The sequence below is a fragment of the Cherax quadricarinatus genome, chromosome 40, assembly GCF_038502225.1.
Source record: "Cherax quadricarinatus isolate ZL_2023a chromosome 40, ASM3850222v1, whole genome shotgun sequence".
In the NCBI taxonomy this organism is placed as follows: Eukaryota; Metazoa; Arthropoda; class Malacostraca; order Decapoda; family Parastacidae; genus Cherax; species Cherax quadricarinatus.
This window is the reverse complement of record NC_091331.1, coordinates 689,796-713,466: the sequence shown is the minus strand read 5'-3', so window position 1 is coordinate 713,466 and position 23,671 is coordinate 689,796. Positions and strand designations below refer to the sequence as shown.

General features: G+C 39.1%; 1 protein-coding gene and 1 long non-coding RNA gene across 7 annotated transcripts in view; one reads left to right on the top strand and one right to left on the bottom strand.

Annotated features, from left to right (window-relative positions):
* The window catches only part of LOC138853788 (uncharacterized), a 23,551-nt gene extending 15,863 nt beyond the window's left edge, over positions 1-7,688 (bottom strand). The window contains exon 1 of the long non-coding RNA XR_011392947.1: positions 7,553-7,688. This is a non-coding gene — a long non-coding RNA (uncharacterized lncRNA). The remainder of the gene's footprint in view (positions 1-7,552) is intronic.
* On the top strand, positions 7,540-23,671 carry LOC128687348 (uncharacterized). 6 transcript variants are annotated; one of them, XM_070092598.1, is made up of 5 exons: positions 7,637-7,775; positions 9,684-9,768; positions 11,427-11,580; positions 20,508-20,776; positions 23,114-23,671. In XM_070092598.1, the coding sequence occupies exons 3-5, from the start codon at positions 11,574-11,576 to the stop codon at positions 23,594-23,596; spliced, it is 759 nt and encodes a 252-aa protein (XP_069948699.1). In that variant the 5' UTR covers positions 7,637-7,775; positions 9,684-9,768; positions 11,427-11,573; the 3' UTR covers positions 23,597-23,671. The 6 variants fall into 6 exon arrangements, with proteins under 6 accessions (XP_069948698.1, XP_069948697.1, XP_069948699.1 ...); XM_070092599.1 differs by having other exon boundaries at positions 11,416-11,580; XM_070092602.1 differs by lacking the exon at positions 11,427-11,580.

The following is a 23,671-nucleotide window of genomic DNA, read 5'->3' as shown; positions in this document are numbered from 1 at the left end:
ATATAAATATATATATATATATATATATATATATATATATATATATATATATATATATATATATATATATATATATATATATATATATATATATATATATATATATATATATATATGGATTTATGAAGGATAAGGTTAATCATAGAATTGATGAAGGAAAAAAGGCGAGCGGTGCGTTGAGGTATATTTGGAGACGAAAAACGTTATCTATGGAGACAAAGAAGGGAATGTATGAAAGTATAGTAGTACCAACACTCTTATATGGGTGTGAAGCTTGGGTTGTAAATGCAGCAGCGAGGAGACGGTTTTACCTGGAGTTTACCTGGAGAGAGTTCCGGGGGTCAACGCCCCCGCGGCCCGGTCTGTGACCAGGCCTCCTGGTGGATTAGAGCCTGATCAACCAGGCTGTTGCTGCTGGCTGCACGCAAACCAACGTACGAACCACAGCCCGGCTGATCAGGAACTGACTTTAGGTGCTTGTCCAGTGCCAGCTTGAAGACTGCCAGGGGTCTGCTGGTAATCCCCCTTATGTGTGCTGGGAGGCAGTTGAACAGTCTCGGGCCCCTGACACTTATTGTATGGTCTCTTAACGTGCTAGTGACACCCCTGCTTTTCATTGGGGGGATGGTGCATCGTCTGCCAAGTCTTTTGCTTTCGTAGTGAGTGATTTTCGTGTGCAAGTTCGGTACTAGTCCCTCTAGGATTTTCCAGGTGTATATAATCATGTATCTCTCCCTCCTGCGTTCCAGGGAATACAGGTTTAGGAACCTCAAGCGCTCCCAGTAATTGAGGTGTTTTATCTCCGTTATGCGTGCCGTGAAAGTTCTCTGTACATTTTCTAGGTCGGCAATTTCACCTGCCTTGAAAGGTGCTGTTAGTGTGCAGCAATATTCCAGCCTAGATAGAACAAGTGACCTGAAGAGTGTCATCATGGGCTTGGCCTCCCTAGTTTTGAAGGTTCTCATTATCCATCCTGTCATTTTTCTAGCAGATGCGATTGATACAATGTTATGGTCCTTGAAGGTGAGATCCTCCGACATGATCACTCCCAGGTCTTTGACGTTGGTGTTTCGCTCTATTTTGTGGCCAGAATTTGTTTTGTACTCTGATGAAGATTTAATTTCCTCATGTTTACCATATCTGAGTAATTGAAATTTCTCATCGTTGAACTTCATATTGTTTTCTGCAGCCCACTGAAAGATTTGGTTGATGTCCGCCTGGAGCCTTGCAGTGTCTGCAATGGAAGACACTGTCATGCAGATTCGGGTGCCATCTGCAAAGGAAGACACGGTGCTGTGGCTGACATCCTTGTCTATGTCGGATATGAGATGTCCTGTCTAAGGGCAATGTGTGGTGTAAATATTATGCAGAAAATTCGGTGTGTGGAAATTAGGAAAAGGTGTGGAGTTAATAAAAGTATTAGTCAGAGGGCTGAAGAGGGATTGTTGAGGTGGTTTGGTCATTTAGAGAGAATGGATCAAAGTAGAATGACATGGAGAGCGTATAAATCTATAGGGAAAGGAAGGCGGGGTAGGGGTCGTCCTCGAAAAGGTTGGAGGGAGGGGATAAAGAAAGTAAGTTACTGTTAGGTGGACATGGACAGCAAGTATCTTAATGAAACACTCCCTAATGTTTCCGCCCGTACCAGAGATAGCATCACGGACCTCAACGTGTGTGCTGAGTTACCAACCAACCTACAGGATAAGTTTACGGTGATTACAGATATTATATAATAACGTGTAAATTATCTAGAATAACCCAAAAGATTGTACGGAGAAGAGACATTGCCGAAAGGTGGGCGATGAAAGTACAGGGAACAAAAGTTCTTTAGCAAATATAAACAAACTAGAGATTCCTAATTAGGCGAGGTGGGTTCCCCTGCCAAGCCCCAGCAGAGTAGGAACCGGCTTCTCACCAAAACTATTAAAAAACATATCCGCAAAGCGGAAAAATAAAGAGTATAAATGATGCCCCCCTACTATAAAGTGCCCAGTCGGCAAAATAGGATATGTTCCCAAAAAAAGGAACAAGGAAAATTTGTCTTAGATTCCAAACAAAAGCAAGACCTTCACACACAACCAAGGCTGGCGCAGAAGTCCCCAAAGCTGGACAATGAGGGAAAAGGGATTCCTCTTTGCAAAAGAAACAGAGTGAGATATTTATACCCTCCCCCGAGTTCAGCAACTGACTTACCACCATACACTTCCTGTCGTTGGGGTTGTTCATGCTCACCAAAGCTGACGCTTTATTATTATTATTATTATTATTATTATAATCAAAAAGAAGCGCTAAGCCACAAGGGCTATACAGCGCTGCTGACGCTTTATTGAGCATTCCACCCAGGAGGCCGGAGGTAAAAGTATTGCCCAAATATAGGCGGGAAAAAGAAACAGCGTTTCCTCCAAAAAAGAAAACAAGAAATTCCCAACTTAGATCAGGTGAGTCTCAGGCTTAAAAATTGGCAGAGATAGGCGGCTTACTCCGTGAGCAAACACGTCTGCATTGTCCCGGTTTTAAGGACCATTCAGAGCTTTTACCGAATCGAGCTCTACTCCCCTATGGCCGGAGAAAAAGTATTGCCCAAACTTAGACAATAATAATAGCTTTATCTACTACATGTACAAGGTATACAGGCCTAGCTGACATCAATGACATACTACTATATAGAAAGCTGCTTGTTATGCTGAGCATTTCGGGCAAATTAAGTCAATTTTGTCCCAGGATACGACCCACACCAGTCGACTAACACTCAGGTACCCATTTTAAACTGATGGGTGAACAAAAACAGGGACAGCAGGTGTCTTATGGAAACTCGTCCCTAATGTTTTTGCAGCCGTACCAGAGGAGATTTGAACCCGGACCTCGGCGTGAGCCGAGTGCGCTAGCGACTGAGCTACGGGAACAGGAGCTCCATAGGTATGGAGAACCTCATAGGTATGGTAACCTTAGACCTGCAAAAGGCCTTCGATACTGTCAACCACAATATATTATGTAATAAACTTCAAGCTATCGGTATAGGTTCTGTAGACTGGTTTAAGTCCTACCTTAGCAACAGGAGACAAATAGTCAAAATCAACAAAACAGAATCAGAACCCCTGCCGATAACATGTGGAGTTCCCCAAGGTAGTATTCTGGGTCCCTTATTATTCTTATGTTATGTCAATGATATGCCTATCAGTGTCAAGTGCAAACTCCTACTGTATGCAGATGACAGTGCTCTGTTAGTGTCAGGTAAAGACCCACAAGATATTGCTAATGTTTTAACACTGGAACTGGAGTCCTGCAGCAAATGGTTAGTAGACAACAAACTATCATTACACCTAGGGAAAACTGAAGCCATTATCTTTGGCACGAAACATAAACTGAGAAGGGTAAATAATTTTAATGTTCAATGTAATGGGGAGCCCATCACTTTGGTTTCATCAGTAAAATATTTGGGAATCCCCTTTGACCCATGCATGTCAGGAGAATTGATAGGGAACAGTGTAGTAAAGAAAGCGAATGCCAGACTGAAGTTCCTGTATAGACAAGCACAGTGTCTACCTACTGAGGCTCGCAGGACCCTATGTCTAGCCCTTATACGTACAATGCCATATGGATTACGCTTGCTCTTCTTGGTACTCTGCCTTGACAAAAAAACTGAAAGATAGACTGCAAATCACCCAGAACAAAATCGTAAGATTCATCCTGGGGCTGGGACCAAGAGAACATGTAGGCCAGGATGAATTACAGCAGTTGGATATGCTGAATGTTGAAGACAGAGTAAAACAACTGAAGCTAAATCATGTTTATAAAATTGCTCACAAACAATGTCCAGAATATCTTGCTGTCAATTTTGTCAAGGTTGGGAACCAGAGCAATCATAGTACTAGGGGGAGAGAGCACAACTTTGTAGTACCCACAGTCAGTGGCCAGGCTTCAAACACCTTTTATTGTACAGCAATAAAGGAATGGAACAGACTGCCCGCACATGTCAAAGCCAGTCATAGCATGAACCAGTTCAAGAAGAGTGCCAAAAGGTGTCTGATGAATGTAGCTACAGAAAGGGAGGGGAATGATTTTCTATTTTTTAGCTAACATACGTGTAAATTTTACCTTATTCCTAGTAATGACCCTCGTATTGTAGATAGTCTTAATGACCTTGGTGTAGTAGATAGTCTTTTTAGTATGATAATAAGATGTTATCATTGTAGAATAATAAGAAAATATTATAACCTTTATATTATAATAATAAGGTAAAAGGACCCCAATGGAAATAAGTCACTCTGTCTGACTTTTTTTGGTTATCCTAGGTTCTCTACACATATGCTGCTATGTATGATAATTCTATGTAACTGTATTTGTGTATACCTGAATAAACTTACTTACTTACTTAGAAGCAAGACGTTCCCAATTAGGTTAGGTAAACCCCTTTGCTCGATTGCTAGCGCACTCAGCTCAAACACCGAGGTACAGGTGTTTGAGGTACCTGGGTGTTAGTCGACTGGTTTGGGTCGTATCCTAGGACAAATTTGACCTAATTTGCCCGAAATGCTTAGCATAAGAAGAGGCATTCTATATAGAAGTATGTCACAAATGTCAGATGTCCTGTATACCTTGTGCATATACTTGCAGCAATAAAGATTATTATTAATTATTATTATTATTATTATTATTAACCTCAGAATAACCAAAACGCCCACACACACGAACATGAACAAGGGGACACAAGTGGAAGTTGAAAACTCCTACGAGTCATTAGGATGTTATGAAGTATTTCTTCAGTAACAGAGTTGTCAGGAAGTGAAACAATCTGGAGAGCAAATTAGCAGAGGTAGGATCCATACATAGCTTTAAGAGGAGGTACGATAAGGCTCCTGGAGCAGAGAGTGTGGACCTTAAGTAGCGACCAGCGAAGAGGCAGGGCCAGGAGCTGTGAATAGGCCCCAGCAATCACATACAGGTTGAGTACATACGTACAAAAAAAAAAAAACTGAGTCAGCAACAACAGGCTTCTCTTGGCTTAGGAAAAGCTGATAGGCGTCCAAACAATTGCCCAAAGGGCTGATAATGTATGAAATAAGGAACACTGCAACAGGCCTATTGGTCCATGCTACGCAGGTTTAACTCTCACCCAACTACCCACTCATACACTCGTCCAACCTTTAATTAAGGCTTCTCATGGTTCTCTCCTCAGTGACGCTAACCTATGACACTGAGCTTGACTCTATCATCATTACTGATTCTATGTCATCATTGAAGGCTCTTGGCTCATATAATGACTCCAACAACATGCTCATTGGGGAAGCCAGGTATAGATACTCAAAAATTAGGGACAAAGGAATTAATGTACAATTGCTATGGATCCCATCACACATTGGATTACTCCTTCATGATAAAGTTGATATGTTAGCCAAGAAGAGTATCGAGAAGGAGAATGTAGAATATAACTTTGGTATAACTGTGTCTAGCATTAGGAATAATATTAGGAGAGAAGTAAATAATGAAAATGATTGTTATAGGAATGCAGTTAGAAGCCGAGAGAAGTAAATAATGAAAATGATTCAAATTCAAATTCAAATTCAAAGTTTATTCTCTATAAGGATTACAATGTTGATTTTACAGAAATTTGGTTATTGTGTGGTTTACATGTAAAATAGTGATTACAGAGTGTACCACTAGAACGCTTAGCATGGCTAGGATTGTTATAGGAATGCAGTTAGAAGCCTGAGTAGATCTATAACCCACTATGATAACATGAACGTAGATAAGTATGTTTATGGAGCAACTTGCAATGTGAACAGACTGACTGATGTTGTAGTGGCCAGGCTTAGGCTTGGTTACAAGCACTTCTGGCAGTCTGGGAGACACACAGATGATGATCAAACTAAATGTAAATTATGTGATCAGGCATATGGTCACTCTCTTGAACACTATGTGCTTAATTGTCCACTTATTGAGGAATACAGAGACAGACAGTATAATAACATATGTGACATGTCAAGATATCTTATTAATGAAAATAAGATACCAGATATACTAAGCAAATTTCCTAAATTTGCTTGTAACAGATAAGTGAACTATAGATATGTAGATATAAATCCATATGTATTCCTGTTAACCCTTTGGGGCCTAGTTCCTAGGCCTTTTGTGTATCCATATGCTCTCGCGCTACCGTCCACAGGATGGATATGGGCGGCACAATAAACTAGCCACTTCGGTGGCAAAATCTAATCTCCTCAGTGACGCTACCTGGGAGTCTGTTCCTGCCCGAAATGCTCATTCTTGCTAGTGGCTCTCTTTGTGCGTGACAATATTTTACTGCATGTAAATTACACATTGTATAGTATGCAAAGAAAGAATTCTTAAAACAACTGTATACTATAATTACTGGAAATGAAAATTGTTACTATCAAGATAAGATTTCGTTCGGATTTTTAACCCCGGAGGGTTAGCCACCCAGGATAACCCAAGAAAGTCAGTGCGTCATCGAGGACTGTCTAACTTATTTCCATTGGGGTCCTCAATCTTGTCCCCCAGGATGCGACCCACACCAGTCGACTAACACCCAGGTACCTATTTGCTGCTAGGTGAACAGGACAACAGGTGTAAGGAAACGTGTCGAAATGTTTCCGTTATTTTACTGCATGTAAATTACACATTGTATAGTATGCAAAGAAAGAAATTCTTGAATTTGAATTTAAACTAAATTCTTAAAACAACTGTATACTATAATTACTGGAAATGAAAATTGTTACTATCAAGATAAGATTTCGTTCGGATTTTTAACCCCGGAGGGTTAGCCACCCAGGATAACCCAAGAAAGTCAGTGCGTCATCGAGGACTAACTTATTTCCATTGGGGTCCTCAATCTTGTCCCCCAGGATGCGACCCACACCAGTCGACTAACACCCAGGTACCTATTTGCTGCTAGGTGAACAGGACAACAGGTGTAAGGAAACGTGTCGAAATGTTTCCACCCGCCGGGAATCGAACCCGGGCCCTCCGTGTGTGAAGCGGGAGCTTTAGCCACAGGGCCACCTACCACCTATCATTGTTACTGTCACTCGTATACAACTCAATTCCAAACCAGTATTTCCCAGTACTCTTTTTAAGTCTAAATTTATTCATCTTTAATCCACTGCTGTGAGGGCCGTCTTGGTTAGTTACTGTACTCTCAGCATGTTAGATAGATAAGCTTTACCTGGAGTCGCTTCAGGTTACCGCTCCTGCGGCCCGGTCCCAGACCAGGGCCTCCTCTATAAATTATGACTGAAAGCTTCTAACTTACCCACAGTCCCTCAATCATTCCCCCCTCGTCCAATCTTCATTCCCCTACATCATTCCTGCCCTCCGTTTTACCCTCTTCATTCATTCCCTCAATATACCCTCCTTTAATTTTTCCTTCCTCTTTTCTACCCCTCCACCATTCCCTACCTCTATTCTACCTTCATCTTTCATCCCCTCCATCATTACCTCTCTCTGGGATTCCCATCCTCTATTCTACCCTTTCATCATCTCTTGCCTCTCCCTCCCTGGCTATCAGCTGGTATGGCAGTGTTCCAACACTCACGGTGTCAGCAGGTGTAGTGGGGGATTTAAAAAAGTGGAACCCTCTTGAAGGCAGTTAAAATAAGTCTCTCATCTCTGGCCGATGAGTAATATCATCCCTTCGTTCTTACTTGCTTTTCCTCGTGATGGCGTGTTCATGAAATCTGAAATTTTAAGGAAATGTCAAAGTATTTTAACCACAGTGGCATATTACCAGTCATTCAGTAAATATCCTGATGCCTATTGTAAGTAACTCATAACCACTTATACCTGTAAATTCAACTATATATTGTTAAAATACCGAGTACTTTAAGTAACTCCTAACTGCATATAAACTACATTGTGATTCATGTCTACATAAACATTACATTATCATTGTGAACATTATAAACTTGTAAATATTCATTGCCACTAACTTGCTTACCTTGGAATTAGATATTAAAGTATGATTAGCACAGCACGGTATAACGAAGTTAGTCTTTATACTCAACAGTATTATTACATTTATGGGGAGGGAAAGAGCGGTCAACCCGTATGGGCTGTTGTGCCCTCGGGAATGAAGGGATTAGATTCGATCCCAGGAAAAGGATGATGAATACTGTATGTCCAGTATCTTGGATCAAGAGCTCCTCAGCATGAAGTCATCCCTTTTGAAGGGTTTAAATTAAACAGTATATATAATTATAAAACATATGTATCCACTATTTAAAACAAAATCAAGTGTCTAAAATTATACATTGTAAACCCCTCAAGGAAGGTTCCTTGATGTTGGTGAGGGGCTCTTGATTTAGGGAATTGGATCTGTGCTCCAGTTCCCCGAATTAAGCCTGAATGCCTTCCACATTCCCCCCCCCCCCAGGTGCTGTATAATCCTCCGGGTTTAGCACTTCCCCCTTGATTATAATAATAATAATAATAATAATATACATTGTAAATGAAAAAAATTGGAGAGTAGTATTTGATACTTGTTTCCAGGATGGTGTCAATTTAACATTTTGGTCAAAAAAAAAAAAAAAAAAAAAAAAGCACAGATGGTGTACCCTGTTTGATGTATATGTTAGGTTAAGCAGTGTTATTTTTGAAGCTGCCTTGCTGTATGACCCTAGTAGGTTTAGTGCTTCCTTTTGATTATAATAATAATAATTGAAGCTGCCTTGAGAGCATAATAAAAGAGCTCTGCATTATATATACTGGCGATTGTCTCCTCAAGGGAGATTACTCAATGCTGGTGAAGGGCTCTTGACCTAAGGAATTGGACTTAATCTCCTTCCTTGGATCGAACCTGACGACCTCCAATTTTCCCAGACATTGCATGACCTCCATGATTTAACACCTCCCAATGATTATTATTATAATCAAAACTAAGTGCTAGACCCACAAGGGTTTCAAATGATAAGAATGAAAATATGTTTAGGTTTTTGTATATTTGTGGTAAAGAAAAGACATGTAACAAAAGGAGACTTTATCTTTATGACATTTCACCTATTTACTTCAATTTTTTGCTTAATGTAAATAGTATTGCTTCAGTTTTCCCAAGTTATAAAGACAGCTTGTTGTCCATTACCAAAAACCATTATCTATATTCCAGACAATATTTTCTTAAAAATGGAATATGCCTTAATGCTAGTGAAGAGCTCTTAATCTGAGAAATTGAAGCTTCCGAAACCTAAATGTTTCTAAATCCCCAGGTGCTCTGTGGCCCCCACAAGTTTAGCACTAATGATAATAATGATAATCCTGATGATAGTCACTTGCATTCATTTACACAATATTGTACTAGGCTATTTCAATAAGAAACTGTCTCAGATCAGAAAAGCAGTAACAGTACTTATTGTATTCCAAGCAGGTCTGCTTGATGGTTGAAAGATTTTTATTTCATGTTCATAATTTTATTCTTCACTTCATACTGAAATCTATATTATTCTGTATGATTGTTTTACTAGTACAGATTTGATGGCCTTGGTTAATCATTTTCAAGATAAATTTCATACATGTGTTCCCATGTACGTATATATCTTTCATTATCTGTGATTTTAATTTTTCCAGTCAGACTGTAATGATCAAAATAAAAAACCATAGGGGTAAAGACAATAAAAAATGCAAAAAATTCAAATCTAAAATTACATGTTAGAAATTTATATATCCCTTATCAGGTGGACCCTGATCCACCACGAGGCCTAGTCTCAGACCAAGCCGTGGGGGCATTGACCTCCGAAACTCTCTCCAGGTAAACTTCAGGTAAGTACCGTAGCTTGTAAGTACAGTGGTACCTCAAGTTACAAACTTAATTCATTCCAGGAGACTGCGTGAATGCTGGTACCAAACGAATTTGTTCCCATAAGCAATAATGTAAGTTAGATTAGTCCGTTTCAGACCCCCAAAAATACACTTACATAATTGTTTGAGTTGGGAGCTGTTCGAAACTCGAGCTACCACTGTACTAGTTTCAATCTGCCCTAAAAGCTTTGTATAACAAGGGGGCTACTCTTAGAATGTAAAAATATTGTTGATTTTGATCCTGATCCCTATGGGTTTAACAGTCCCTCATGAATGTAATAATACATAAATGATTTGATTCTACTTGTACCAACCTAACATACTGTAGGCTAAATTCTGCCAATCCAATCAGAATAGCTCTATACATGTAGTATTTGATCTGGAGTAGATATGTAATGTACAGTATAGCAAAATATTTAACGAGACACAATATTTGTATTAAAAGGACACAGTGCTATAATAAAATCTTGATTGTTGTCATTGTACATACAGTATTTATTTTGGTATTGCAGAATGTAGCTTTAGTGTTCTGTAACAGCAGCTTCAGTGGGTTTTAGCATCAATAACACCTGGGCTCCCTACACGATTCACAGACTTTCTCTCCTGCAAATACAAGTACAGCCTCACCTCACTTAGCGTCATACTTGTTTACCGATGACACAGACTTACGATGGGCTCTCTGACCAGTGTACATACCTAAATAATGTACGTATATTAGAGCTGATTTCCTTTATTCTTTTTATTACAATATACAGTCTACTACTGTATAAACATTTAAAAATATACCAGAAGTGTTACAAATGGTGCAAAAGTGGCATTAAAACAATATTAATGATGGTTAACACAAGCCCACTACCATTATAGTACACTTCTCACTTAGCGACAAATTCGTTAACCAACGTGGTCTTGGGAACGGAACTCTGTCGTTGAGTGAGGAGAGGCTGTACTGGTAATCTGATAAGTACAGTAACTTTACAAATGCAGTGGCTAACTGTTCAAGATAGGGCAAATGATCAACAGTTTGAACGGATTTTTATATTTTAGGATTTAAGCATATAGGGGATAAACTGTGTGTGTATAAGGATTGAGAATTTTAACTTTTTAATGGCCTAGCAAAACCCAGCATTGCACTGCAATATAGTGAACCAACATTAAACCTTTTGCATTTTTATTTCACATATCATGCATCTTCATTTCTTAACCATGTGAATGTTTTCTTCACAATAGCATTAGTCTTTGCTACTCACATTTTCACTTTACAACATTATACATGTATATCATTCTACTCAATCATGCACATGTATGATACCCAGTATCTTTTATCTCAGCTGCTCAATTCCCAAGAGTTAGTAATGGGCTCTGTGTTTATAATTACATAAACTAAATGACACAAAAATAGACTTGACAAATTCTGAGGGAGACATTAGGGAGGTTTAAAGAAAATAAGTTAGATACACATGTGAGAATGGTTGGGTGTGAGTAGGACCTACTTTGCATGGGGTTACTGTCTGTAGTGCTCCACTGTTCTTATAATCCTAAAATAAGAGACCAAATCTCACTGTAATTACTAAAGCCAAGCAAAATTACATATGAATATTGCAAATTTAGTTTTCCCTCAGGACTACTGTATAAGGAGAAAAAGAGAAAAGGAAGAGTAGCATTACTAATTAGGAATGGCTGGAGATTCAAGGAACTGACAGTCCCAAACTTCAGTGACTTCTGGAATATCTACCTGGAACCTTAACATAGGGCCCCAGGGGTGCAACATGGCAGGTAAATTTTAACTTTTTTACATTCAGTAAACACTTCACTCTCCTGTCTAAATAGTTATTATACCTGCAATAGTTCCTTTATAATTTAGGACTGACACCTCAGGACTTTGAATATCTAGAATCAGGCATTGCAAAGGGTGCTGGCAGGTAAATTTTAACTCTTTTTACATTCAGATCCTGCTAAATAGTTATTATACCTGCAAACTTTATCAAAAGTGCTTTTAGGAGACCTGGTTTGAGATCAGGCTGCTGGGCTAATGATTGCTAGAAACATTAACGTATTGTTTAACAGATACAATATAATAACTGAGGATTCCTCATGGTTGTCATGTACAATTTGCCACCATGCTTCTGATCCAAACTAGAATATAATAGAAATAAAGCAGCAACAATGAATATCATTAGAAAAATTGCAGAGACAGCAAGCATAGCCAAGACAAGATTAATTATACTTACTGTACAGTAATTAGGGGTTTTAATCACAGAAATACTAAAAAAACTAGTTAACTCACAGAACTTGTAGATATGGAGGTGTAATCCTCTTGCTATGTAATGCAGTGGATAAGATATAAAAGGTTAAAAAACTATAAAACAATTCCCAGATAAATAAAAAGGCTACAAATAGTTTTTAAATGCATTCATTAACTGATAGAAGAGATGATATAGTAACCACAAAAAAAAAAAATTAAAGGCTATAAAAACATTTTGGCACCATCATGGAGAATAAGAGTTCAAAAATGCCAGTCAATAAAAACTGGATGCCAAAGTATCGTACACTACAAGGTGACTTTTTACAAAGTGGTGTGTACTATTAAAATAGGATAAAAATAAGTTAATAGTAAATGCTAAAGCCATAGGAGAAAAAAAGGATAGTATGCAGAACATAAAGAGTATATCTCTGCTCCTATAGCTACAAATACTGGTTGGTGAAAAACCAGGCAGATAATTCACACAAGCCACATGCATATATATTTTCTGATATAATTTCAACCTGGCCTAAGGCTGGGCTCCAGGAGTAGAAACTCAAAACTCATCAAAGGTATATCAAAAGTGCCATACAGAGAAGAATCTAGTAGTAATTATAGGCTCAATATAAGATTATCAGGTTGCTCTGATAGTTTACTATTTCTTGATCAATTGCATCTTCTCAGAATATGCCAACTTCATTTCAGGGACCATTTTCACTGCCATGACATGCCAATTTTGTCTGCCTGCCTCTCTCTACAGACTCATGGCTAATAAAGATTTAATATAATTTCTTAGCTAACATTAATTTGTCACATCAGTATGTATGTAGATGGCTGGATCGGAGGTGCTGGAAAAATAGCGTGCTTAAATATACACGTCAGTGGTGACGTGTACTTAGCTCTGTGAAGACCTGTTTGTGTGCTCTCTGTGAATCTGAACCAGGATGCCCTCTCTTGAGCAACTTTACCAGCAGCTGAGAGAAGAGCTCAGAGTTGCTAAGCTGGAGATACGGCGATTAACGGAGGAGAACAAGAGGATTCGTAGTAATCCTCCTGTTGTGAGTCCCCAGGTTAAGAGGGGAGCTTGGTCAGTGGCCGGGCAACATGGAACCAAGCTGAGGATCAAGAAAATGGTTGGAGAGGCAGAAACAACGAGAAACCAGAAGACTACCGTGGAAACTTCCAACCCATTCTCCGTGCTACCTGACGAATGTGAGTGTTCTACTGGGAATGCCACAACGAGCACCAAGGAAGCATTGGCAGACGTGAGTGAGACATCCCTAGAAACCCCAACGAAGATCATCGAGAACGTCTTGACGAATTCCACAAGTGGTGTAATGCTACCTGACGAATGTGAGTCGACTATTGGGAGCATCACGAAGGACGACGCCAAGGAAGGTAAAAACATTGTTGTTGTTGGGGATAGCCAGATTAGGTACATGGATAGGGCATTCTGCTTGAAGGATAGGAGTAGGAGGCAGAGTGTGTTTTCCTGGGGCTGGGATGAAGGATATTGTTAGCCGTCTGGATGACATCATGAGAGGTAATGGGAGCAATCCTATTATCTGTCTCAGTGCTGGAGGCAACGATGTTGGCAGACGTAGGAGTGAGGACCTGATTAGCAGGTATAGGTCAGCTATAGAGATAATTAGGAGGAAGGGTGGGAAACCTGTCATATGTGGCATTTTGCCAAGGAGAGGAGTTGGAAATGAATGGTTGTCCAGAGCAATTGGTGTCAATTGCTGGCTGGACAAATACTGTAAGGAAAATGCAGTAACATTCATTGACAACTGGGATCTCTTCTATGGCAGAAATGACATGTATGCCAGGGATGGGGTTCACTTATCTAGGTGTGGGGTGGGAGCACTGGCCAACGCAGTGGAGGGAGCTGTTAGGTCTTTAAACTAGGAATAGTTAGTGGTATGGGTTTTATCGGGAAAACTGTGAAGTCGCAGTGTAGTAATATGAGTACTAGGAGAACTAGTAATAGGCAAAATGAGGTGGATATTGGAAAGCCAGTGGCACTAATTGACAAGGACAGTAATAGGTTTAGTGGAATAACAGAAAGGAGCAGGAAGGGTAAAGAGAGAGGAGGGTCTTTAAATATTTATTACACAAATAGTCGCAGTGCTAGGAATAAGATGGACGAGCTGAGACTAGTTGCTAGTGCAGGTAACATTGATGTATTTGCCATAACTGAGACGTGGTTTAATTCAAAAAGTCGGGACATGCCTGCAGAATGTCACATTCAGGGTTTTAAATTGTTCCAAGTAGATAGAAGTGTCGGGAAGGGGGGTGGGGTGGCATTGTATGTCCGAGATCGATTGAACTGTTGCATAAAAACGGGTATTAAGTCTGAAGTAATACATACAGAGTCTGTTTGGATAGAATTTTCAGAGGGGCATAAAAAATTAATTTTAGGTGTGATATACCGTCCCCCAAATTTAGATAGGGACCAGGGGAGACTACTATGGGAGGAAATTGTTAGGGCCACAAGGCACGATAATGTAGTAATTCTAGGAGACTTTAACTTTAGTCATATTAATTGGAATTTCTTGACTGGGAATTTAGAATCATACGACTTCTTAGTAGTAGTTCAGGATTGTTTTTTGAAGCAGTTTGTGACAGAACCTACAAGGGGTAATAACCTGCTTGACTTAGTTCTGGCAAACAATGAATCCCTTGTTAATAATTTAGAAGTTTCAGAGGAACTGGGTGCTAGCGACCACAAATCAATTACATTTAGCATTGAATGGAAGTATGATAGTAGGGATAACTCAGTAACGGTCCCAGATTTTCGCTTAGCAGATTACGATGGGCTTAGAGAACACTTATCATCTGTTGACTGGGGTAACGAAGAGAGCTATCAATATGACAGCTTTCTGAACACCATACATGCTGCTCAAAGAACGTTTATCCCTTATAAAGAAATTAGATCAAATAGAAATGACCCAAAATGGATGAATAATAGGCTGAAATATCTACTAGGGCATAAGAAAGGAATTTATAGGCGTATCAAAAGAGGTGAGGGTCATCTTATGAATCAGTATATTGATATTAAGAGGGACATTAAAAAGGGGATAAGAAAAGCTAAAAGGGACTATGAAATTAAAGTTGCTAGGGATTCTAAAACTAACCCAAAAAGTTTTTTCCAGGTATATAGAACAAAAGTCAGAGATAAGATAGGTCCCCTTAAAAATAACTATGGGAATCTTACTGACAAAGAGAATGAAATGTGCTCGATTTTAAATAATTATTTTCTCTCGGTTTTTACACAGGAAGACACTAATAATATTCCAGTAATTAATTTTTATAGTGGGCCAGAAGAAGATAAATTATGTAACATCACAGTCACTAGTGAAATGGTTGTGAAGCAGATAGACCGACTGAAGCAAAATAAGTCACCGGGTCCTGATGAGGTTTTTTCAAGGGTTCTTAAGGAATGCAAAATGGAACTCTGTGAACCATTAACTAATATTTTTAATTTATCTCTTCAAACAGGTGTAGTGTCTGATATGTGGAAGATGGCTAATGTAATTCCTATTTTTAAAACAGGGGACAAGTCATTACCGTCAAATTACCGCCCAATAAGCCTGACCTCAATTGTAGGCAAATTACTAGTCAATTATAGCTGAGATCATAAGAAGCCATCTCGATAAGCATAGCTTGATTAATGATACTCAGCATGGATTCACAAGAGGCCGGTCTTGTCTAACTAATTTATTAACTTTCTTCAGTAAAGCTTTTGAGGCTGTTGACCACGATAAAGAATTTGATATCATTTACTTAGATTTTAGTAAGGCATTTGATAGAGTTCTGCACCAAAGACTGTTAAAGAAAGTAGCAGCTCATGGCATTGGGGGAAGGGTGCTCTCGTGGATCGAATCATGGCTCACAGACAGGAAGCAGAGTGTGTCCATAAATGGGGTTAAATCCGAGTGGGGTTCAGTAACAAGTGGCGTTCCACAGGGATCAGTCTTGGGCCCGTTGTTGTTTATAATATATATCAATGATCTTGATGAAGGAATTACTAGCGATATGAGCAAATTCGCCGATGACACAAAGATAGGTAGGATAATTGATTCAAACGTAGATGTTAGGGAACTTCAGGAGGATTTAGACAAACTCTATTCTTGGTCAGAAAAGTGGCAGATGCAGTTCAATGTAGATAAATGCAAGGTTTTGACGCTCGGGAGTGTCCATAACCCTAGCACTTATAAGTTAAATAATGTAGAACTTAGCCATACAGATTGCGAAAAGGACTTGGGGGTTATGGTAAGCAGCAACCTTAAACCAAGACAGCAATGCCTGAGTGTACATAATAAGGCAAATAGATTACTGGGATTTATATCAAGAAGTGTAAGCAACAGAAGTCCAGAGGTCATACTTCAGCTTTATACATCATTAGTAAGGCCTCGCCTAGATTATGCAGCTCAATTCTGGTCTCCATATTACAGAATGGATATAAATTCGTTAGAAAACATTCAGCGAAGTGTGACTAAATTAATACATAGCATTAGAAATCTTCCTTATGAAGAAAGATTGAAGACTCTTAAGTTACATTCACTTGTTAGACGAAGAATGAGGGGGGACCTGATTGAAGTGTATAAGTGGAAGATAGGTATTAATAAAGGGGATATTAACAAGGTCTTGAGGATCTCTCTCCAAGAGAGAACCCGCAGTAATGGATTTAAATTAGGTAAGTTTAGATTTAGAAAGGACATAGGAAAGTATTGGTTTGGAAATAGGGTAGTTGATGAGTGGAACAGTCTGCCTAGTTGGGTTATTGAGGCTAGGACTTTGGGTAGTTTCAAATTTAGGTTGGATAAGTACATGAGTGGGAAGGGTTGGATTTGAGTGGGACTTTCATACCAGAGCTTATTTCTTGGGTAGCATTGAAAATTGGGTTGGGCAAATGTTTTGTTAGTGGGATAAATTGTAAAGGACCTGCCTAGTATGGGCCAACAGGCCTGCTGCAGTGTTCCTCCTTTCTTATGTTATGTTAAATTAATAACTTTACAAACTTGGATGATGAATTTATAAAAGGTAATTACATACTCTTAATTATATATATGTGCTGTATATGTATGTATGTAATATTTGTTCAGAATGTATGTATTAGATTAGTTAATTCAAGAAATATAATATACAGTAGGATCCCCATATCCATGAGGGATATGTTCCAAGGACCTGCCACAGATGGTAGCAAACCCTTTATGTAAGTCCTATACATACCTGTTATAAAGTTTGATTGATAAATTACACACAATAAGTGGAGAATTATCACTTCAAGCACTTCACAGCCTCTCTTAGGCTTTGAAGAATTGCCAGCGTCTCTCCTTTTCCACTTTGGGGCCATTATTATGCAAAATTTAGAGGCATTTTTGGGTTACAGTAAACCATGAATAACAACCAGTGGATACAGTGGGTTCTCCTGTAATATTTTATTTCTACAAGTACATGGTACAAGGTATACAGGCCTAGCTGACATAAACCATACCACGGGCGGGATTGAACCCGCGGTCAGTCTCAAAACTCCAGACCGTCGCGTTAGCCACTGGACCAGCTAGTCACAATAAGATTCGTCCAACTAGGTATATTTCTACACCTTAGGAAGGTCCAGTGGCTAATGCGACGGTCTGGAGTTTTGAGACTCTGACCGCGGGTTCAATCCCGCCTGCGGTATGGTTTGTTTACAATCGTGTCATTACGATTTCGTGAGTCTAGCCGACATCAGTGACTACTATACAGAAAGCCACTTGCTATGCAGGGCATTTCGGGCAAATTAGGTCAATTTTGTCCCTGTCAACTAACACCCAGGTACCCATTTTACTGATGGGTGAACAAGGACTGCAGGTGTCTTATGGAAACACGTCCTAATGTTTTCCAGCTGTACCAGGAGATTTATTATTCTATCTTGAAGAATAAGTCACTTTACTGTGGTTTGAACAACTTGCAAATAATTTGCACTTCAGAGAAAATGTCATGTATAGTTTCCTCTTGAAAGTGTGGGTTATTTGTGAATTGTTTTGTCTTTTTTTAGTTAAAGTATTTCAGATGTAGTATTGTTTATTCTTTATTTTATATGCAAACATAACTAATGCTTGTCCAGTGCAGACATTGCACAGATTTATAGTGTGAATCTGAGTAAAGTGGCACTTGCCATAATACATGTAGATAAGTTTTTTATTAACTCCTCTTAAAAACTGAAGCCCTATATTATCATAGGCTCAGCACAGGTATCCTCCTCTCCTCTCCTCCCAACCAAGAATATCTTGTATCTACTCATTTTCATATATGCTCAGTAATGTGAAACATGTGGTTGTAATTCATTTCTGTAACCATCATCTAACAATGTTCCTTATGCTGATTTTGGGTTCTTTATACATGTACGGGAGTGTGTGTGACTCATTACCTGAACAAATCCATGTGGGTTATAAAGTGAAGCATGTAATTATAAGGGTCAAGTTACCAATCAAATCATATAAAATCATATCAAATCAAATCATATAAAGGGAAGGGGGACAAAAGAGATTTTAAAAATTATAGAGGAATAAGTTTACTGAGTATACCAGGAAAAGTGTACGGTAGGGTTATAATTGAAAGAATTAGAGGTAAGACAGAATGTAGGATTGTGGAAGAGCAAGGTGGTTTCAGAGTGGGTAGGGGATATGTAGATCAAGTGTTTACATTGAAGCATATATGTGAACAGTATTTAGATAAAGGTAGGGAAGTTTTTATTGCATTTATGGATTTAGAAAAGGCATATGATAGAGTGGATAGGGGAGCAATGTGGCAGATGTTGCAAGTATATGGAATAGGTGGTAAGTTACTAAATGCTGTAAAGAGTTTTTATGAGGATAGTGAGGCTCAGGTTAGGGTGTGAAGAAGAGAGGGAGACTACTTCCCAGTAAAAGTAGGTCTTAGACAGGGATGTGTAATGTCACCAAGGTTGTTTAATATATTTATAGATGGGGTTGTAAAAGAAGTAAATGCTAGGGTGTTCGGGAGAGGGGTGGGATTAAATTATGGGAAATCAAATACAAAATGGGAATTGCCACAGTTGCTTTTTGCTGATGATTCTGTGCTTATGGGAGATTCTAAAGAAAAATTGCAAAGGTTAGTGGATGAGTTTGGGAGTGTGTGAAAAGGTAGAAAGTTGAAAGTGAACATAGAAAAGAGTAAGGTGATGAGGGTATCAAATGATTTAGATAAAGAAAAATTGGATATCAAATTGGGGAGGAGGAGTATGGAAGAAGTGAATGTTTTCAGATACTTGGGAGTTGACGTGTCGGCGGATGGATTTATGAAGGATGAGGTTAATCATAGAATTGACGAGGGAAAAAAGGTGAGTGGTGCATTGAGGTATATGTGGAGACAAAAAAAACATTATCTCTAGAGGCAAAGAAGGGAATGTATGAAAGTATAGTAATACCAGCACTCTTATATGGGTGTGAAGCTTGGGTTGTGAATGCAGCAGCGAGGAGGCGGTTGGAGGCAGTGGAGATGTCCTGTCTAAGGGCAATGTGTGGTGTAAATATGCAGAAAATTCGGAGTGTGGAAATTAGAAGGTGTGGAGTTAATAAAAGTATTAGTCAGAGGGCTGAAGAAGGGTTGTTGAGGTGGTTTGGTCATTTAGAGAGAATGGATCAAAGTAGAATGACATGGAGAGCATTTAAATCTGTAGAAGGAAGGCGGGGTAGGGGTCATCCTCGAAAAGGTTGGAAGGAAGGGGTAAGGGAGGTTTTGTGGGCAAGGGGGCTTGGACTTCCAGCAGGCATGCATGAGCGTGTTCGAAAGGAGTGAATGGAGACGAATGGTACTTGGGACCTGACGATCTGTTGGAGTGTGAGCAGGGTAATATTTAGTGAAGGGATTCAGGGAAACCGGTTATTTTTATATAGCCGGACTTGAGTCCTGGAAATGGGAAGTACAATGCCTGCACTTTAAAGGAGGGGTTCAGGATATTAGCAGTTTGGAGGGATATGTTGTGTATCTTTATATGTATTTGCTTCTAAACTGTTGTGTTCTGAGCACCTCTGCAAAAACAGTGATTATGTGTGAGTGAGGTGAAAGTGTTGAATGATGATGAAAGTATTTTCCTTTTGGGGATTTTCTTTCTTTTTGGATCACCCTGCCTCGGTAGGAGACGGCTGACTTGTTAAAAAAAAAAAAAATATTTTAAGGGAGACTGTTTATAATTTTCACCTTTAGTCTTGACTGGATTTGTAGGTGTTATGGAATTTCTCTGATTCTGCTTCACTTATACATGTATATTGAAATGACTAGAAAAAAGCACTATAAATATCATTTTGTGTTCAAATCTGAAAATAGTGGACAGAATGAGATAAAAATTAATGTAGTTTTTAAATTAAACAAGAAAAATGTTAAGCAGTTTCCTCTTAAGAACAGAAGTTTTATGATTTATGATGTAAAAATTTATACAATACTTTATTTGCAGGCAGTATTTATCAAAAATGGTCCAGCGATATGATTCATCTTTTGCTCTCAGAAATTCAAAATCTTTGGCCAAAATTTCAAGATGGGAAATATACAATGAAAATGCTATATGAAGATGCAAGTACAAAACTTCGTGAACATGGATATGCAGTAAGCGCCTACAGAATTGAGAAGAAATGGCACAATTTGACATCAACATACAGAAATGTACTGAACAAAATACAGATGTATGGAGAAGAGGCCATAACAAGAAGATGTGATTATTTTGAGGTAATTAATATTATTTTATTGGTAGTGTCATTATTATAATCCTGGGAATGGAATGCAATAAGCTTCTGATCTGATAAGAGAAATGAAGCACCAGTTCCTTCAACATCACCAGCATCAAGGCATCTCATATGAAAGCATTTTGGGGTTAATTATTACAATCAGAACTAAGCGCTAAACCCGTGAGGGTCATAGAGTCTGTTAACGAAAAAATTAGTCGACTGAGCAGTACAAAAATATTCCAAGTGCACAGCTAGTGGATCTTTGAGATTATTATCTGTATTTCTTTTCTTACATTCATACCTAATATACTTATAGTACAGTGGAACCTCAGTTTTGGTATGCCCTGGTTTTCGTAGTATTTGGTTTTCAATGACTTTTTTTGTCTAAATTTTGTCCCAGTTTTTGTACATTTATAGCATTAATAGTTGACAATGGTCCGTACCAAACGCGTCAGCCTGCCCGCACCCACACAAAGCATCCCACTCATTCTGACTCACTCTGGCGTTGTTTCTCGTTGAGTGAACATTACCCCTCGTGTTCAGATAACATTTCGTAATAATCCATTGTTTTTTGTGCTTGTTTATTGAGTGTGACTGCTAAATAAGCCACCATGGGGCCAAAGAAAGTTCAGAGTGCCAGCCCTTTGATAAAGAAGGCGAGAAACATGATAGAATTCAAGAAAGCTCGTAGCAAAGTACGAAAGTGGCATACGCATGGCCGATCTTGCCAGGATGTATGGGAAGTTCACATCAACGATCAGTTCCATTCTGGTGAAAAAAAATCAAGAAAGTTGATGTTGCAAAAGGGGTAAATGTGCTAACGAAACAGAGACTGCAAATAAACGAAGATGTTGAGAAGTTGTTGTTGGTGGTGTGGATCAATGAAAAACAGTTAGCAGGAGATAGTGTTTTGGTGGAAGAGCTGGTGGACGACCACTGGGAAGAGCTAACCGCTGAAGAGCTGCAAGACCTTCAACTGGAACAACAACAGACTGCAGCTGAGGAAATTGCTTCAGAGGAGGAGGAAGAAAGAGGGGAGTGTGCGCCTTCTTCATGTGTGCAAGGTGGAATGAGTTCCAAAGGTTTGTGGAGAAATATCACCCTGACACAGCTGTTGCAAGTCGTGTCTGCAACATGTTCAGTGACAATGCCTTGTCCCATTTTAGGCAAATCTTAGAGATGCCAGAAACAGACCTCTCTGGACAGATTTTTTATGCAACAGGGGTGCAGTGACTCTTAATTTGCTTAATTCCAGTTACACATTATTGTACAGCCAAGATCAGAATTGCTGTTAAACCATTATTATTATTAATATATTCCTGGAGTGCTTAATCCATAAGGGTTATACAAAACTTGGGGAAATGGGAGGCAATTATATTTGAGGAAGTGAAGGTTAAGTTCAGTTATTTATATCAAGAGTCCCTCACCAACATCAAGGAACCCCCCTTAGTGAGGCATTAAACTATTTATAAATTAAACTATTTATAAATCACTGATTTACACTATATCTATTAAAATATATTTTAATTTCATGGGCAGACGATGCAACATCCCCCCAATGAAAAGCAGGGGTGTCACTAGCACGTTAAGAGACCATACAATAAGTGTCAGGGGCCCGAGATTGTTCAACTGCCTCCCAGCATACATAAGGGGGATTACCAACAGACCCCTGGCAGTCTTCAAGCTGGCACTGGACAAGCACCTAAAGTCGGTTCCTGACCAGCCGGGCTGTGGCTCGTACGTTGGTTTGCGTGCAGTCAGCAGCAACAGCCTGGTTGATCAGGCTCTGATCCACCAGGAGGCCTGGTCACAGAACAGGCCGCGGGGGCGTTGACCCCCGGAACTCTCTCCAGGTAAACTCCAGGTATCACATTCAAAGGATGCTGTTTCTCATTTATATATTTTTTTTTTTTAATTTTTCTTTCCTTTCCTCCCAACTTGTGCATACTGAGACATTCCTCCTCTTTTTTTTTTCTTACATACTTTTGTTTCTCATGACAAGGAAAAGGTAACTTCCATAACTTTTATGCAGTGGGGAAAACAATTGTTGAATTTTTGAACAAAGTTATAAAGTGCACCTCCACAGCTCTTGGTACTGATCAGTACTTGATCATCTAGGCTGTGATTCATATGTCAGTTTGTGTGCAGCCAGCATTAACAGCCTGGTTAATGCTGGCTGCATTAACCAGGCATTAATGTACTGAATATACTGTGCCCAAATGTATTAAATGATCTATTTTTTTCATTGTCAAAACCACTAAATTAGTGCTACCAATTATCTGGAAATAAGATAACTTCATTTTATGATAACATTTTATGAGATTACTCCATTTTTCAGGTAATGCATGAAATAATGAGTAACATAAATGCTCTGAGACGCAAATCTTCAACATCGCCTTTACAGGAAGTGTTGCCAGGAACTTCTCAGACACAGCCTTCAAGCCCCATAGCCATTAATTTGACTCCTGCCTCGCCAACATCCTCACCAGAATCAAGCCAGAAAAGAAAAAGAACAAATGAATATGATTCACCCAAAATAATTTTAATACCTGCGGTTCGACACCACGATCAATTACACCCACAACAACAGTGTATGCCACTTCAAAAACAAGTGAAAAAGCAAAAACAGCAAATAGACGAAGAGCAAAATGATACAGAGGAACAAGAGTCACGACGAGAGTGGCGAGAATGGAAGAGACAGCAGGAATTAATCAGTGTGCAGCGTGAGGGTAATAAGGTTCTTGAGAGTATAGATAATAACCTAGCTGCTATTCGTAAGTCTCTTGATTTTATTGTTCAGAAACTTTCCGATCAAGGTTGACTCTGGAACAGTTTTCTCAGCCAAAAATTGTCCCTCTTTTCTAATTTTGTTCTACATAATAAAAACATCAGTATA